Source organism: Drosophila teissieri, chromosome 2L (genome assembly GCF_016746235.2).
Source record: "Drosophila teissieri strain GT53w chromosome 2L, Prin_Dtei_1.1, whole genome shotgun sequence".
NCBI lineage: Eukaryota > Metazoa > Arthropoda > Insecta > Diptera > Drosophilidae > Drosophila > Drosophila teissieri.
The window spans coordinates 870,994-888,423 of NC_053029.1; the positions used below are offsets into that span (position 1 = coordinate 870,994).

Below are 17,430 nucleotides of genomic sequence, written 5' to 3' on the forward strand. Positions count from 1 at the left end.
ACAACGATCTCACATCAGGAATCAAAAGAAAACAATGATAGCGTTCTTATTTGTTTTTATTGAAATTTTCGTAGTTTTAAATAACTTTAAGGCTTCGATAATGTTTGACACGTTAAGGCTAAAATGGAAAAATTCTTGCTTATCTGGACATGGACATGTGAGCAGTGAATTGAGTCATGGATTCGGGGTTCGATCGATGGATGAATGGATGGCTGGGGTGGGGTGGGGTGGTATGGGATGGGTGTTAATGGAGGTATTACACGAGGCTTACAATCAGACAGTAGTATATGTACAAATGTCTGCCGTGGGTGCAACCAAAAGAGGTTCGACTCGCGAGCTGAGCAATCTATCTGCACGGCCGATATCGCACGTACTGGTATATAAAATTAGCACACGGAAAGCAGATGATTAGCAATGGAAACAAGAAGCTATTAATTAGGTACAAAAGCATATATATCTGTGTCTATCTGAATCTGTATCCGTATATGTATAGTCGTACGTTATAATATTTAGTTTTATAATCTTATTAAGGCCACACAATCAATAACTGACAAAGTTCTTATCCGCAACGAAAGTGCTAAATGGGACAAAGACAAGTACGAGGACAGGCAAAACAAATAACAGAGAGTCTGGACCAACTGCATCCTCCACTAGATCAGGATTAGTAGCTATGTTAGTGGATGAAGTGTTCATGGGCGCTTAGTACAAGTATAGAGTTCTAGGGCAAACGGCAAATACAAATATCCGTATCCGTAAACGTTAGAGTAGAGTTACCATGTAAAAGAATATATCAACGCCCCAGTCCGCCTCCGCCATCCTCCAGGACTGGCGTCAGCGTGGAGCCTTTCGGGTGTACATATTTGGGCTATGTACACAAAGAGTGCTCTCCGGCGTGCATTATGTATACATAGATTAACGCTATTGTTCGTAAAATGGACTAATTTCGGTTCGGTTCCTCCGCTTCTGCTCTTTGTTCGCTGGCTCAGCGCCTCTGCCAGGTGGCGCGTGGCGAATTCTCCTGGGTTGAGTCTCATAAGAATGGATTGTTAGTGTTCATGGCGCCGCTGGCCTGTGGAATATAAAGGAAGAATTGTGTCTTTAGCAAATATTGAACTGGACGGAACCAATCCTGTCTGGAAATCCACCGACCGTCTGGATTTAATATGTGGCAAGGGAACGTGAGAAACAGACTAACGTGCACATGATTGCTTGTTTGCTTGATTAATATTTATTGAAGCGAATTACGCAGCTCTGTGATATTGTTTATCACTATGGACGGCACACAACGTTCTACAATTGCTAATTAGAGGAATCGTAAGTATCATCAATGAGGACTGAGGTGTGTTGAGGTCCAAAAGGGAAAACAACACGTATCTAGAATTCTTCACTATTTTATTTCACTCGTTCATCACTTTTAACAGATTACCTCCTTGCCACCACTTTTCAATTTGTGGAATTAATCCAGAGAGTCGGCTCGCATACTCACTGCAAAGGGATTGTTGGCCATCACAGGCGCGGGTTGCATGCTGCCGAAGCCACAGCCGTTGGGTAGACCCTGCGAGATGGCGAATCCGTTGTTGTTGAAGTTGAAGAAGCTCTGCTGTTGCTGCTGCTGCTGCTGCTGCTGCAGATGCTGCTGCTGCTGGAGGAGATGGTGCCCCATCTGCTGCTGGGGACTGCTGCCGTAGGCATTTGGTATGAGCGTCAACTGGCCATAGAGATTCTGCTGATGCTGCTGCTGTTGCTGCTGGAATGGATTCACCACATGGCTGCTGAGCTGCTGCTGTTGCTGGCCCTTGAAGGGATTTGGATTGTTGTTGAGGGCTGTAAAGAAGAACCCAATTAGCGGGGGCCGCAAGAGAAAAGCTCTGTGAAGGACTCACCTCCACCAAAGGCATCTGCGGCCTGAACATTGCCATTGGTGGGCGTGGGCGCTTCCGGGGCGCTTTCAGTGGCCTTCAGTTCCCTTAGCTGCTCGTCGAGATCCTTGAGAGCGGCATATCTGTCCTCACTGGGCGCCATCGCTGCACTTCCGCCTTTGGGCGGACTGGTCGCATGGCCGTTCTGCAAGGGTGCACCTGCAACATGAGGAGATCAGTTAAAAAACTATTTGGTAATGTTTTTGAAGTAAAAACCGAACATAAACCGAACATAAACAGGATCAATTAAAAGAGCGAGCCAAATGCAACAGAAACCATAACAGAAAACAGAACTCAAGGCAATCAAGAACTTACTCCACGTAAAGAAATCATGGAAATTGGCATTTAAAATATTCATCTCACGATCATCCGCCTGATCTTCTTGGGAACTATTTGATATGGAGCTGAACAACGAATACGAAAAGGAGGGCTTCTCTGGGTGATTTCGATGCTGCTCCTCATTGGTAAGGTAGGGCAGGAAGGGATTCGAAGGGGAAAGGGGCGGAGTACTATTCGAAAAGGAGTAGCTCAACTCCTGCGCCTTCTCCTGCGCCTCTATTCGCATCTCCTCCTCCCAAAAGTTCCACGCCAGCTCTGGTTCCTCTCGCACGGTTGGCAATGGTGATGATACTGCGGGAACTTGAGCAGCAGCAGCAGTTGGAACTGGAGCTGCAACTGGAACTGGAACTGGAGGACGGAAGCCCGGTGGCGAGTCATCGCAATCGTCGAAGGGATCGTGGAAGCCCCGCCTGCTCCAGTCGCTGATCCAATCGTTAAAAGTCGGTGGAGCTGTGTTCAGCCAAACAGTGAGACATTAGAAAGTGGATGCGAACTCTTGGTGTGTTGTGCTCGAAGTGGAAGGCGAGCGAAGGGCGCAAGCAAGCTGCAGGATCTTTCAGGATGTCAAGCCGCAGGTGCAGGAGCGAAGGGATGTGTTTGAACAACTCTTATTTGAAAACTACTGCATTTCGTTTAGCGTTCGATACATGTACAATTTGGTTTGCTGCGATGGGTGATTGATTCGAAAAGACTTAAGCTGTACAATGTTTAATTATGTTCTGAATAATAAATCATGATAGTTCAAAAATGTTGTGCTGAAAATAGCTTATATTTGACAGATGGTCGTTTCAAGAAAGCATTTTTTTTGGTAAAAACTAATTAAATGGAGATGAAAGCCGGGCTGAGAGATGGAAACTTACCCACTGCATTGTAGATGGGCGCGTGATCGAAGTCGGCAAAGTTCTCAGTGCCCTGATGGCCATTGCCATTGAGGAGCTGCTGCTGTTGCTGCTGCTGCTGCAACTGCTGTTGCTGCTGGAGATGAGCTGCCCGGATGGGCTGCACCTTGGCGTAGCCATTGCTGGAACCCACTGAGGACACGGAGGAGACCGCCGGCGATCCTGTGGAGCGCGCCGATGTGGCATCGAAAATGTTGGCCGAGCCAAAGTCGGCCACAAAGTCGGAGTCCGCGCCGAAGCCATTGCTGGCACAGCTGCTGGTGTCGGAAAGGGCTCCGGTGGATGTGGATCCGGCGCTGTTCAGGCTGCTCAGTCCGCCACCCAGGCCAAAGGCATCGTGATTGTTGTTGTGGTGGTTATACTGTGGCCTGCTGATCGAAGACGAGGACTTTCCAGAGGAGCTACTCGACGAGTTGGCCATTTTCTGCAATCCATTGGCCGAGGTTCGCTGGGCAGCTGGAGGCGTCAAATGGATGCTGGCATACCCATTATGGTGGCCATTCTGCGTGTGGTTTGTCGTCGGCGCAGACGACTTTAGGTTCACCGCATTGGCCAGGGACTTAAGCGGACTGGCCGGCTCCAGGTAGTATCGCTTCCTCTCATACTTGTCCATCATCAGCTCGCGCTGCTCCTGCTGGTGCACAGCCCGCTTGGGATCCCACAATCCCAGCCAGGTCTTGGCGCACAGCTCGTTGCCATGGCTGCGCAGGAAGTCGATCTCGTCCTGTGTGAAGGTGGCCATCGATATGGATTTCACCCGATGAGGCGGTGTCAGGCCGCGTCTGGAAAAGATGCAAATGCATAATTATTATAATGAAACACCAACCACTTTCTTTAAACGAACTTCACTAATTAATATTGCAACATCCACAGCCATCCTCCCTAATTCTCCAAAGTGGTTCTCTATTCTATTTCGGAAATTGCCCAAGATTAGTCCAACTTGTCGCCCATTTGCGGTCAGGTGGCGAAGATGGTGGTGGTTGCTTGACCCACTTGTACCCAGCAGAATGACCCGTCAAATAGGCGTTCAATTTCAGTTAATTGCGCAAATTAATTGCGCTGGCCTTGGGGCCTTGGGGCAGAAAGCAATTGGAGCACTTTGGAGTGCCCAGAACGGCATGAAAAATGAAACCCATAAACAAACCGAAGAGCCGCCCTGGCTGGTGGAGAGTTTTCCAGCAAATTTCGCCCCACAACGATGGCTAATTTCGGTTTTTCACGAATTTCCCGAACGAAACGAGTACACACGGGTGGCAGCAACAACTTGGCCACAACATGGCAACAGCAACGGCAACAGCAACAGCAACAACCACAGAAAAACAGCACCAAAAGTGGCAAAAGTGGCAGAAGAGGGCCAAATATGCATTGCAGGGGGAAGCAGAAACTGGACGTTTCACATGAACGCTTCGCTGGCTCCAGTTGGTTGTAGGTTGTTGGTTGTTGGTAGCTGGTTAACTGGTTGCCGCATGGAAACAGATAGAACAAGAGTTACGGGTCTAACGACCAGAAGATACCCTGCAGCTTAGGATTACCAAATCCACTCGAACCAAAGAATGCTTGTACATTTTTAACCTCAAGATGTCGCGGTTTTGCTTTGCTGAATTTGTTATTTGGTTGATTGAAATGAGTATTACCCATATACCCCATCTCGCACGGGGTATCAAAACCGGCAAGCTGATGTGGAACATGCAGCGAAAATTCTAGAAGCTGCTGATTGCTGGCTAATGGCATTACAGCCATCTGAGCCAAGGGAATGACGTCCTTTGTCATCTCATCCCGTCCATTCCCATGTTTCTTATGCAATTGTGACTCAATTTGAGGACGGAAAGTGGAAAACCCTGCCAGAGATAGAAACAGCGGCGGAGGAGGAGAGCGGATGTCTTTGAGTGCTCACCAGAAAACAATCAACTCTCACTTAAGTGGGGCTCGCAGTGGAGCGGATCGCAGGGGATTGGATTAGAGCAAACTCCTCCACGGCTGACCCGTGACCAACGGAGCACAGCTGAAGAGCGGAGGACGACTTCCGCCGGCGGCTAAATGATCTGTGAAGCTGCGACTCCGCAGCGGAAATCAACAGGAGGTTGTCTGACCTTACACGGCTTGTAAGCCATCTCAATACAGAAAGGCCATCGCTGCACAGGCAGAAAAAGAGCTTACCTGTTTTTTCTATTGAATTAAATAAACAAAGCCAAACTTGCCAAACTGGAGTAACAAATAGTTTATAATGAAGGTGTTACTCTATCGTTGTGTTATCTTATCGTACCGCTCTTGAACTACTGCTATTAGTGAGTATCTTAAGTCAGTTAGCCTTAAATACCCAATGCACACAATGGTGACCACATTAAAAGCACTTGAAGGAAGAACAGTGTGCTTGAAACCCTCGAAACAGCACTCCTTAATAGAGACTTGATTGAATCTTTAAGTGAACTCAATCCACGGTGTTCTACTTATCCAATGACACTTTAATTTCCATTTCGAAACACACAGCTAAGAAGTTGCAGGCGCAGGAAAAGCTAGTAGCTGCAAAGCCATAGCCCAGTGAACGAGAATCATTTTCGAATCCGATTTACCTTTATAGTTTATTCCGTTTTAATCCTATTAAAATATCAACTAGGCATTTGCCGGATTAAGGCGAGCACGGTACGTGATGTTTTTTTGTGTGTGGCAAACACCACTCAAGTGGTGCCCAGTTTTCCGAGTGGCCACATCCACAGAAGCACGCACAGGCAGTTCGTTAGGGCATCGAAGGAGGAGGAGAAGATGGGGATGCAGATGTAGCTGCAGTGGCGGTGGCAGTGGCAGCTGCAAGTGGCAAAAACAAAGACCGCGGCAGAATAATGCGCCATGTGGCAGTGGCTATTTTTGAAATCCAGCCGCGTCGGAGAAAGTGAAAGTTGCCTCCACACGGAATGTAAAAGCAGTGGCGGCATTAGAGGCACTCACTCTGCCACGCCCACCGTTTAAGGCGTGCATTTGAAACGCTTTGTCAAGTTGGAAATAATAAAGTGGGGGTAGGGTAGGGTAATTGACAATCACAGCCGTAATGACTGCAAATTTCCATGCAGCTGGGACTTCTGTTAAGGCGAAAAAAACCCAATATGCCAGGAAAGTGCCGCTCCACCCTCTTTAAATGCGGTTCTGGGAAATAAATCACCTCGAAACTGCCGGATGGAAAATATATTAGCGCCAATAAATGCCACAGTTCCGCTGCCAAAGGGATGTGACTACTAACTTAATCATCATGTGGCTTCAGGACATATAAGTACACGTATTTCCTGCTTAAAGATGAATGCTTTTATCTAGGTCTCAGTTGCCAATTTCCCAATGCAAACTGTGAGCCGCTTTGCGCGGTGTTCAATATTAGCATTGCAATGCTAATTGTTATACGAGCCCAGCCAGTAAACACACTCGCATTGGTACACACTCGGCGTCATCGACGGAGGAATCTCATCCGAGAATGGCAGAGTGCCATGCTAATTGGGAGTCAACAAAGCAGCGCTGGAAGTCACAGCTGGAATCGGAAAACTGTGTCACACCTCACAGGTCATGGCAGTTCAAAGGGCAAAGGGCGCAGGCAAAGGGGAATGACTGCGAGACTCAGCCACTCTGCTACAATTTACCAATTTACAGAAATAATAATCGACTTTGCTCCGACTTAAAATCAAATCTTCCCTTAATAGTTGCATACAAAAAGCGAAACCAGCTCAATGTTGAAAAGGAAGCGAAAATAATCGTAAAATCATGTGCTTTGGGTGTTTGAAATACATGTATGTACATAAACTTTGGCAAATAACTTGCTCGCTTCGAGTGTAATGGGAATTTAAAAGGCGGCGACGACTTCAAGGATGCATTTAAGCTAATAAGCTGAGAATTGTTTGAGATTTTATGGACCGTTTTGGGGAAGGTTACCACGGGTTTACATATGACCCCTTCCCTCCACAACGTCTCCGTCTCCGGCGGATGAGATGGGCACCACGATCAGAGATCTCGGATCTGAAATCTCGGCGGTTTCGGTTTCGCTTCGTGCTTGGCACAAGTGGATACAACGAAAATTAAAACAAACACAGAGACTAAAAGACTAAAACAGAGACGGAGACGGAGACAGAGACGAAGACAGAGACGAGCGACTGTAGTGCAGATAAACAAAAAGCTTAGCTTACAATCACTCACACTCTGGCATTTTAAGTTGGCTTCAAATGTGCAAAACCCGTTTTTGCGCGTTTTGCGCACTCAGCGTGAAAAAAATCAACTCAGCTGAGCTCCACTCTCAAACAAAAACAAAAGTAAAACTCGTTGCGGCAGAAAATACAAAAAACCCAGGCGATATGCATAGAAAATAAATACAATGAGCACCGCGTCGAGTACGTCGTCGAACAATCCACGAGATACGAAGCAAATCCAAATCAAAATCAAAATGGGTAACAAAATGGAAATGGGAATCGGAATCGGACCTACCACATACTATATATACAACACTGGGACATTTAGCCGCAGTTCATTGTGCAAAAGGCGAATTCATCGAAATTCGAGGAAATAGAGAAGCAAACAACTGCAGGCCGAAATATGACAATAAATAGAAACTTAAGTACGAACCTTTGAACCGCGCCGAAGTGGGGAACACCCCAACCTTCAGAGAGGGGACATTAGGGGGCACTTGTGGACAGCGCCATTTCGATGATTATGAATAACGCGAATACTCGCATTAAACAAGCAAACAATCACTGATACTGATTATTTTTATTGACGTCTGGTCCGGCACATTCGCAATGGTTTTTTGGTCTGAGTAAGAGCTGAAACATTACTCGTCGGGTTCAGGAAACTATTTACGAAATACGTTTGGATGCACTGAGCGGAAATACAGTTCAGCCAGCTGCCCAGTGCCAGATTTGAATAAATTCCCCAAAGCAAACAACACGTCCATTAAATTAAAAGCACAACAAGTTCAGCATTGCCATTCACTTCCCCCCGTCGAGGGTATGCAAATATAAATGCGAAACAAAAAACAGATACCGACCAGAAACAGAAACAAAAACAAAGGCATCTACGCAATTTCTCGAGTATAAATACCAATAGCATTTCTTTTCCACTCCCATGAGTCACGGATCCCAGACAGTCGGGGGTTCAAGAGCGGTGCCAATTCAGCAACATATCTGTATATGTACTAGTGGGTATATGTTGGTTTACACCAAGAGAAATACTTACTACCGTACCAGGCACCATTGCGATGGAACATGGAAATAATGCATATATAATATCATATATATTACGCTATATCACACTTTTTCTCGCTGTGCAAGCGGAGCACATTCACTGTGGGGCTGGAAAAAGCAATTAGTCAATTTCCAAAGAACCCCAGAGTCGGGAGACCTTGCCCCAAGACATGACTCGTTGCTTGGCAACCGAAGAGGAGTGAGAGCAGTGAGAGGAGTGAGGAGAGATCTCGATGAGATGGAGAGGAATGACTCTGCGGCCACTGGAGCAGTTATTACGGTTAGTTATGACCACTCCAAAGAGCTAATTTAATTTTTAGAGCCCCACTCTCTGGGCCAAACACTTTCTAGCTTCAGTGCTGTGGAGTGCTCCAGTTTCCTAACGATGCAGCGCCTTAATGGCCTGAATGCCGCTTACGAAATAGCCCAAAATGGATGACCGGTATTGGGGCAATAAAATCAATATCACCACAGCCATCAATACACGTTGTAGTCAATTATTACGAGCTCCATTCAGAAATCGAAAACAAGACGATTTATCATTTCATTCTTATCAATTTGTGGGGCTGCACTGCTTAAATCACTTTAATGGCGTCAGGAAACGGGAATTTATTGGTACAATTTTGGGAATTTACTTGAAACGGTCATTGATCCATATTTAAGAACAAATCTCCATTTGAATTTATTTCATTTCCTTTTTACAAAAGAACCTCGCTTTGATTTGCTCCTAGGCCAACTTACTGCGTTTGAATCTGAGTAGTGGGAAGCGCTCTTGAGCGAAGACCTCTGGCAGAGGGATTGGGAATGCGACTGCTGACAGTTGACTGCGGCGGAGTGACTGGTGATGAGCTCGGAACCCAACTGTCGCCCCACCAGACCGGACCAGACCACAACAGCCGGAGAAGTCTGGCGCAAATGCGTTTCAGACGAAGCGGAATTCGGAATTCATGCAAATTGCGAGCGACAAGTGCGATAAGTGCGAGTCAAGGGGCCTGCGTACCAGGAATCGATGGTTGCTCCCAATGCGAACTGGGAATATCATTAACACGCCCCAATGGAGCACTAGTTCCTCCCTCCAAAGCAGCCGAAATAAGGGAACAGTGATCTGCACTTGTGAGCACCAACATCTGTTCAAGAACATCACTTAACCTTAAGAACAACTGGCAGATCATGAGCATTATTCCTTCATTGGGTCTTTACTTCCTAATTAGGCGACAAATTAAGCTGGATTCCCTTGTCATTTCACGACTTTTCCCCCAGAGGGAACAAAGCGGCGCCATCAGCCATAAAGCACGCTCGCAGCCGAGTTGAGATTGATTGGCATTGATATTGACCTCAAGATAAAGAAGTGCCATCGATGAATCAGCGGCGAGTGAGTGGCAAGTAACCGCGTCGCCGCTTTGTGGGTGGCGTCCCTGGAATTACACTGAAAGTCAATCTTTGTCTCGGGATTACAGGGGCCCGAGTATGCCCATGCTCAAGCTCATCCAGAGCTAAAAATAAGATGCCGCCTGGTTTCAATTTCAAACCGCAAGTGACACACAAGGCGAAAAAGCAAAGCGAAGCGAAGGCGACGGGATCGAGACACAAAGCCTGGCCATTGAGCACAGTGGACACTGACTAATGGGAACCCGGCAACTGATGGTGTGACTAGCTATTGATTTGATCATAAAAACACTGACAGCATGAATAATCGCAAATTTGAATATCATTCTAGTGGTTTTCGAGGAGCAGTCATTCGTCTGATATCTAAGTTAATACCATGTTAATCATGTTTTGAACTTTAAGCAAAAAGTCTGGTTTATCTAGACTTCCTTTGTTTCGCAATTGAACGTGCCATTATTGGCTTGATCTTAATTGTAAATTGGCTAACTGAAATTACCAGTTGCAAGATGACAATTACTTGGCCGGGCATTTAATTGCCAAGCGCCCACTGTACTTGCGAGTGGGCTCCACAAATATTGGGCGAATATCTGTTTGTTTGGCAAATAAATGAAAATTGCCGCTAACTTTGATTTGGCTGCCGTCCCCTTTCCCTGCCAGCAAGTGCGAAACTGACCTCGACTAGACAAACACGCTAAGTGAGCCAAGGTCGATCGGAAGGCAAAAGTCCGAACTAGGCACGTTCCGTGCCACTGCATCCCGCTCCACGGCGATCCGCTGGTCAAGAGTCCTACACGGAAAGATAAATTGGGTTGGAGTGAACTTGAAATTCGCCGACTCGTACGTCGCCTTAGTTGAGTGCATGATATCAGGGGGTATTACATGTGATATGCCTTTTCTTTCCGTGCAAGGGAAATCACAATTCAAGGTCGTTGCGGCTGGAGGAAGCAAACTACTAGACTACTTCCAGTATAGCTGAGCCCACAGATAAAGCCGCAGACCAGCGATCCGTCTCTTTTTCACTCAACTCGAGCACATTTCCCCGACTGGCGGAGCTCAAACTGCACAGTTCGCGCTTATTCATAACGCCGCGGGTTCCCAGGCCGGAAAAACATGGAAAGCGGGTAGAACTTTTTGCGGGAAAAGCGCTGACCCACTCTGAATGCAGAGTGCTGAATGCAGAGTGCCGTCCAGCTGGGGAGCGATTTAATTGCAAAGTTATGCCGAGCTGAAAAAGCAGCAGAACGACAGACGCTGCAGTTTCCCATTCCCGCTCCCTCGGTGGCGTTACTCAATTAGGCCAGGCCAAATGGAAAGAGAATCCCACGCATTCCGAACCCGAACCCAACCCGATTCCCGTTCAGCTTCTTGCCTCCCATTCCCCAGTTCCCCCGATCCCCCAGAGAAGCTATGTGGGCGCCTTCAAACGAGTCCGAGTCTGCCGCCTAACCCCCAACCAAGCAGCTCACACTTCTGTGTGGATGCACTGCGAGAAATGGTCTGCCTCTAGTCAGCACCAGACAAGTAGCTCATACACATCAGCATTCGCAGTATTATTTCAGCAAAGCCCAAATATAGGAGCACCACTACTTAATATACTTTATCGCTTTTGCTAGTGCACGTCGGAGTCGCTTTTGGCGCAGAGTGGTCGCCTTTGGCATTCGCTGACAGTTGTCGCGTTTGTCGCACAATGTAAATTAAACTTGGCAGGCGGAGGAGGAGGAGTTCGAGGGAGGAGGAGGGGCAGTTGGAATGAGGACGGAGGACAGAGGACAGAGGACCCTCCACTGGGGGGCCCCATGAATATTTTAATAATGCCAGCGTCTGAGCCAGAGCTGCAAATTGCCAGAAGAGCCTTGAGCTCTTTCGGTGGCCGTGGGATGGCGAATGAAAAATGCAAAAGGACCTCCGGATTTGCCATTGAGCCATTCACTCGGCCGGAAAGGGATTTCTCGGACAAAGCCTCGTGGGCAGCCGGATTATGGCATCTCCGGCGGATTGCACAGTGCAGTGGCTGACCGCACTGCTCGCCATAAATCGTGGCATTTTATGACTAAAATGAGTTATTCGATGATTGCCACATATATAATTTGATTAATTGAATGCCTAGTTGCGCCAACAAGCTGCATTTGCAGTTCTGTGTGCGGATCCCCCAGATCCACTGTACACATGCATATGTATGTGACCATATGGCGGCTCACCCCAGGACATCCCATAACATCCCAGAAAGGGCATTTGGGGCACGCAGCGGGCTCCAACTGACGATGTGCCTCCCAGGGAGAAAATGGGGATGCGGGCCAAGCAGAAACCATAAATCTCCGTGTGGGCAGGCGCCTCCTGCCCGTTACTCTCTCTACAGCGTGCTCTTGGAACCTCTTTTCTGCCGGCATACACTGGAAAAAACACTCATTGCCCAACATCAGCCAGCAATTACCAATGTGCAAAGGGAATAGGCCTGAACTAAAACGGAATATGAGATTGATTGAATGCATCCCTTGTTCCCTTTATTTCTTTAGGTGTATCGAGCACTCTTAATTGGCATTTGGCCCTTCTCTCCAGCTGTTTGTGCTCTTCCCAGGGGGAGGGTGTGGCGCCTGGTGGGCGAAAGTGGAGCACCCCCCTCCTCGCGCCATCACCGCCCACAAGTTTCCGCATTTGAATTGCACTCACATCTGAGAATCGAGAACTGAGAATGGGGAATTCAAAATCGAGAGCCCAATCGCTTGACGCGCCGCGTTTGCGCCTCTGCATTATTAATAGATTTCAAATCTCTATTTCAAGGCAAGCGCCAAAACGCGCAGAGGGAGGAGAGGGGAGGGGAGGGGATGGGGCTGAGGTGGGTGGGGGAATTAACAACAACGGCGAAACAAAGGAGCCAACCACCAGTAATTACAACAACGACACCTTCTGAGAGTGTTTTCGTTTGTGTTTGGTTTTGAATCAAAACTGCGCAATAATTGCCGGCACCCCCGCCCCCACCCCCGCAGCTATTCCTCCTCTGTATTTATATTCCTATCTTTATGGACCCCACGCCCCGCACAATCCCCCCTATTCCCCATTCCCACTTCCTTCAAAGCTCAAAAGCGATTCACGAACATTTCCTCAAATGCTAAACGAGTTAGGGGCGACTCAGTTTAATTCCAGGAACTCAAATCGTACAAATACAGTGGAACAAAAAACGGGGTCTAGCTATTGGCTTCATGTTCGAGAGTATTTACGCGAATTTAATCTTTATCTTATCACGTTGATCCAGTGGCTTAACGATTGCTCAAGTGCCATTGTACCTTTGCTCCGCTTTGATTTCGTTACGTCATTGCGAAGAGCAAACATATTGTATCATACTAGGGAATTTCAGATTATTGCGATAAAATACAGCTGCTACAGCTGAATAGACGGGCTTTTTTCTCAGTGTGGAATACATTTTGCATTTTGAATAGAGACAAAATGGGAGTGCTGTTCAGTGTACACACTCGGCCTCTTGTATTTTTATTTAATTGCTCTTACGCTTCGACTTTTGGCTGCTTTTCCTTTAGTTTGTTCGTTTGTTGTCTTGGCTTTTTCGGCGCATAGAGAGGCAGTAAAAAAAGGGGCCACACAGCTGACACCGCCTGGTGAAAGTGGGCACCTTCCCCCCTCCGCCCTCCCCCAGTGCTCCTCTTTTCGGGGCTGTCAAATGCAGACGTGTTTATGCTGTTTCATAATCGGAAATTAACATACGAGCCGCAGAACGGGCCAAATGAAAAATAAAAACCGAGAGAGCGAGCGACGTGCTCCCAGCTTTGGCTGTTGTGGGCTCCACTCGAAGGCAGTTGGCCCAGTTCGACTGCAACTGCAACTGCAGTGCCAACGCGGTGGGGAGGGGGAAGGGTATGGGGATCCGGGGCATGGGGATCCGGGGGTTTCGGGGATTCGGAAACCGGGTGGGGTCTGGGTCTGCTCCACAGTTCACTTGCCCGCTGACGCATGTAACTACAACTCGACACGCGAAAATGTATCCAGAGGTTTCGGATACTATGTTATGATGAGGTTCACAAACTGATATCACACTGAAAGGCAGTGGTTCATTGGTGCTTTTAGAAGCTTCAGATCAGATTGTGTGCTCATTTCATATTCGACATCAACCTAATATGCCTATATACTATATGTGTTTTGCTGTGAGCAATAGCATGACTGTAGTCATCGACTCCCAGACAGATAGAATCGCAGATAGAATCCCAGCGAACGACTGCAAACATACAGTTGTGAACAAAGAAATAGCGCAGATAAAGTATATTTTTATAAAAAGTTTAAATACCAAATATTAAGAACTGACGGAAGGGTAATAAACAAATTCTATGAAATCACACATAACAAAAGGAAGTGGACAGACTTGTTTTGAAAGTTCAAAGATAAATGTTGCTTATACACTCGTAATATTAATAAGTTTAGGAAAAAGCACAGCTGACTCACAAATCGTTTGAGTAGAGTAAACATTATGACTGATAATATATCTAACTGAAATTTAGTGAAGAAGTAGCGGCAGCAGTTTCAATGTTTGCCAACAAATCGCAAGTTCCATCGACTCCATGGGTTTTTTCCATTTTTCGCCTGAACTCGTACTAATTCACAGCGCTCGGTTATTTAATAATTGGATAATGCACTATTAAGCCGGCAACTCCGTATTCAAATGGCCGTTGCTGTGTGTAGTTGGTGCGTTGTGTGCGGCGGGATTGATGACGAAGCCTGAGAAAGTGGCTCACCATTGCTGCTCTGCTCCCAATGGTCGTTTGCTTTCGCCTTATCTAATCAACAAGTTTCTTGACTTTTATGAGCCAGCACAAGCTTTGAACTCTGCCAAAGCCAAAGCCAAAGGCAAAGGCACAGCTAAAGACAAAGCCAAAGCCACGGAAAGAGTCCACGAAAAACGGAGCAACCGAAATGCGGTGTGGCAGCAGATGGCGGCGACTGCTGCTTGATTGAGGTGCAACAATTTGTCTGCAATTGGAGGCGCAACAGCAGCAGCAACTTCGGCCCAACGAAACAATCGAGTGGCAAAAGCCGTCGGACGGGTTTGAGTTTTCCTCTCCCTCCCCCCGCGCCGCCGCGGACATTTCCATTCTGAAACCCACTCCCATGCCCATTCTCATTCCCGAACCGCTTCCTCCATTAAGCGCTCCAAGTGACCGGCCGGTCTGCAGCGGATTCCGATATCCAAAGGCGGGCCGAACATGCACGGCCTTTTCTTCATGGAGTCGGTTTCATTTGGTATTCCCTGCACTCGCTCCCTTGTCGCAGTCCAAGTTCCAGTCTCATTTTCAGCCAGGAAGTTCGTTGTCGCCTGCTGTCGCCCCTGCCACGCCCCCTTCCCCGGCCGAGTCCCCTATTTGCTGCAGTACCTTTCCACACCCCTTTGGCTACACAGGGAGAAACGTGGCTCACTTCGATGAATGCCGAATGCAACGCAACTCAATAAACGCAGAAGTATCTGGACTGAAGAACCACTTGTTTATGTCAACTACGATGATTAACTCTTTCTCGCAGTGCAATCGTTTGGCGTCCCAGGCATTTATGTGGCTTTTCATTTACATGCCAACATTTGTTTCCCCTGGCAGTTGGCAACGAGGCTTGAGGACTGAGGACTATGGACTGAGGATTGAGGACTGAGGACCGAAGACCGAGGAATGGGGCATGAGTCATCGAAGGAAGAGTTGGTGAGTCGAGGACTGCGGAGTGGAGAGTGCAGCAGGGCGAACGCATTGCAGTTGGCCACTTTTCAACCTGGTTTCGATGATAGAGATAACTCAACGGAGGAGCCCGCATGCTGTCCAATTGAGAGGCCACAATCTGGGGCACAGTTCGTGGGAGACTGGGCTTCTGGACCTGGGCCAAGCGGAAGTTTAAGAGCAATCATGTAATGTGCTTGATCCGGAAATGCGTAAATCAAATCAAATGCACTGCCGGTGGAGTGCTAATATATGACCCCAATTCAGCCATAGTGCCCACAAATCAAAGCCAATTTGCCAAATTACTTCGAGCGGTAAAAAAGAAAACTGAGGGGCGCCAAGGACACCCACAGCTCAACCGCCAGGTGGGCGGTCCTCGAAAACGTCCGCCCCACGAAAAACACGAATAGAAAGCGCCGCCGGCGAAGACAAAGCAATTTTGTTCAACGCGATGTCGCGCAATTGAAAGTTGTGTCTTCGATTTGCATTTCAAAAAGGAAAGGAAGCCAAATTGTGCGAAATTGTTCGAAATTGTCGGGGAATTGCTTTCGCTTTCACACACAATACAAAATAATAATGGGAGCCCGGATCGGACATTGCATCGAACTCAAATTATCGGTCACTCCACTCGGCCGCCGATCGAAAATGAACGTCAGTCGAGGAGTTCAAAGCGGCTGGGTTCAAGTGAAGATAACACGGCGGACCAAGAAAGGTTCACGGATCGATGATGTTCCTCAATTTTCAGTTCTATTTTTAGGTCCACTCAGGGCGATACTTAATGAGGTCCTAGAAATGCCAGCAGTGAAATACAGTGGAATTCCCCGGGGGAAACCATTTGGTAGTTATCAAGTTTCAAATTAGGTAGCCAGCACTTGTGATAAGAATGTGTGTGAATTCAAGCGTAGGCCATTAAAGTACGCGCTATCATAAATGTCGTGAATTTGGATTCCTCTTTGTTGAGACTGCCATTTTATAATCCACCATCCTTGATCAGCAAATCACAAGCTGGTTTAATGTGAAGACAATATTGTGGATTGGAAATAGTATATAATCTTTTTCAGAACTGTCATGAATACCTGGTAAACTCAGCGAGGACACAATTAACCAAAGAAATAGCCAAAATATGAATTGCCAAGTTATATTTCCCAAACAAAGACCACCTAGCAGAGACTAATGCCAAATTCCCGGACTTGCCCTCCACAGGACTACCCTACATTATCCCAGAGAGGAAGACAAAAGAAGAAGGCGGATACTTACAGGACTCCGGAGCAGCGGGTGCAGACAAAGGATCCGATGGTCATGTTCACGTAGGTCGGTCCTTTCTGGCCACAGTCGAAGCACTGCCGATTGCCCCCCGTCCCGCTGGCCACCAGTTCCCGCAGGGCGAGCAGGTACTTGTCGTCCTGTTTCTTGCGCACCACCGCCATTGTCGCCGTCTCTGTTGCTCCCTTGGCCGTCGCCTTTGGTACCGCTTCCGGTACTACTGTCGTCGTCCTCGTTGTTGGTGTTGTTGTTGCTGCTGCTGCGATGAGCGGCCTGACGGAGGGTCCGCTACCTGCGCGCTCCTCCTCGGATTCCGCCCCTTCCTCTTCCTGGCCCTGAGCCCGATCCTCGTCGGATCCAGCTAGCTGCTCGGTGTCCGAGGGCAGCCGCTCCTCCGGGGGTGGGAGTGGGTGGTGTTGGGTGGACCGCTCGGCCGCGTAGGGCGCAAAGGGGGCGACGGCGGCGCGGTAGGAGGAGGCGGCGTGGGGCGCGGAGCTGTTGTAAGCGTACACGAACTGAATCTTGCCTGATTTTTCGAATTCTTTCGGGAATTGGTATCGGTATCGGAACTGACGTTAATTTCCGCTGTTATCGTTTTTTGCTTATCGTGCCGACTTGCCTGGCTATCAGGATCGCCCAGGGAATCGAAATTGTTTATTGTGCATGCGAAACTGACGTAACTCCCCGTTCCCCACTCTTTGCGAAATTCCTTTAC

At 47.7% G+C, this 17,430-nt stretch overlaps 1 protein-coding gene across 2 annotated transcripts; it reads right to left on the reverse strand.

Annotated features, from left to right (window-relative positions):
• Positions 1–43: 43 nt before the first annotated feature.
• Positions 44–17,290, reverse strand: LOC122625966 (arf-GAP domain and FG repeat-containing protein 1). Of its 2 annotated transcripts, XM_043806042.1 has the most exons (6): positions 16,710–17,290; positions 3,119–3,939; positions 2,235–2,708; positions 1,884–2,078; positions 1,487–1,824; positions 44–1,069 (listed from the first exon to the last, which is right to left on the reverse strand). In XM_043806042.1, exons 1-6 carry the CDS (start codon positions 16,877–16,879, stop codon positions 1,031–1,033), a joined length of 2,037 nt encoding a protein of 678 aa, XP_043661977.1. In that variant the 5' UTR covers positions 16,880–17,290; the 3' UTR covers positions 44–1,030. The 2 variants fall into 2 exon arrangements, with proteins under 2 accessions (XP_043661977.1, XP_043661978.1); XM_043806043.1 differs by lacking the exon at positions 2,235–2,708 and having other exon boundaries at positions 16,710–17,029.
• Between the last annotated feature and the right edge of the window lie 140 nt (positions 17,291–17,430).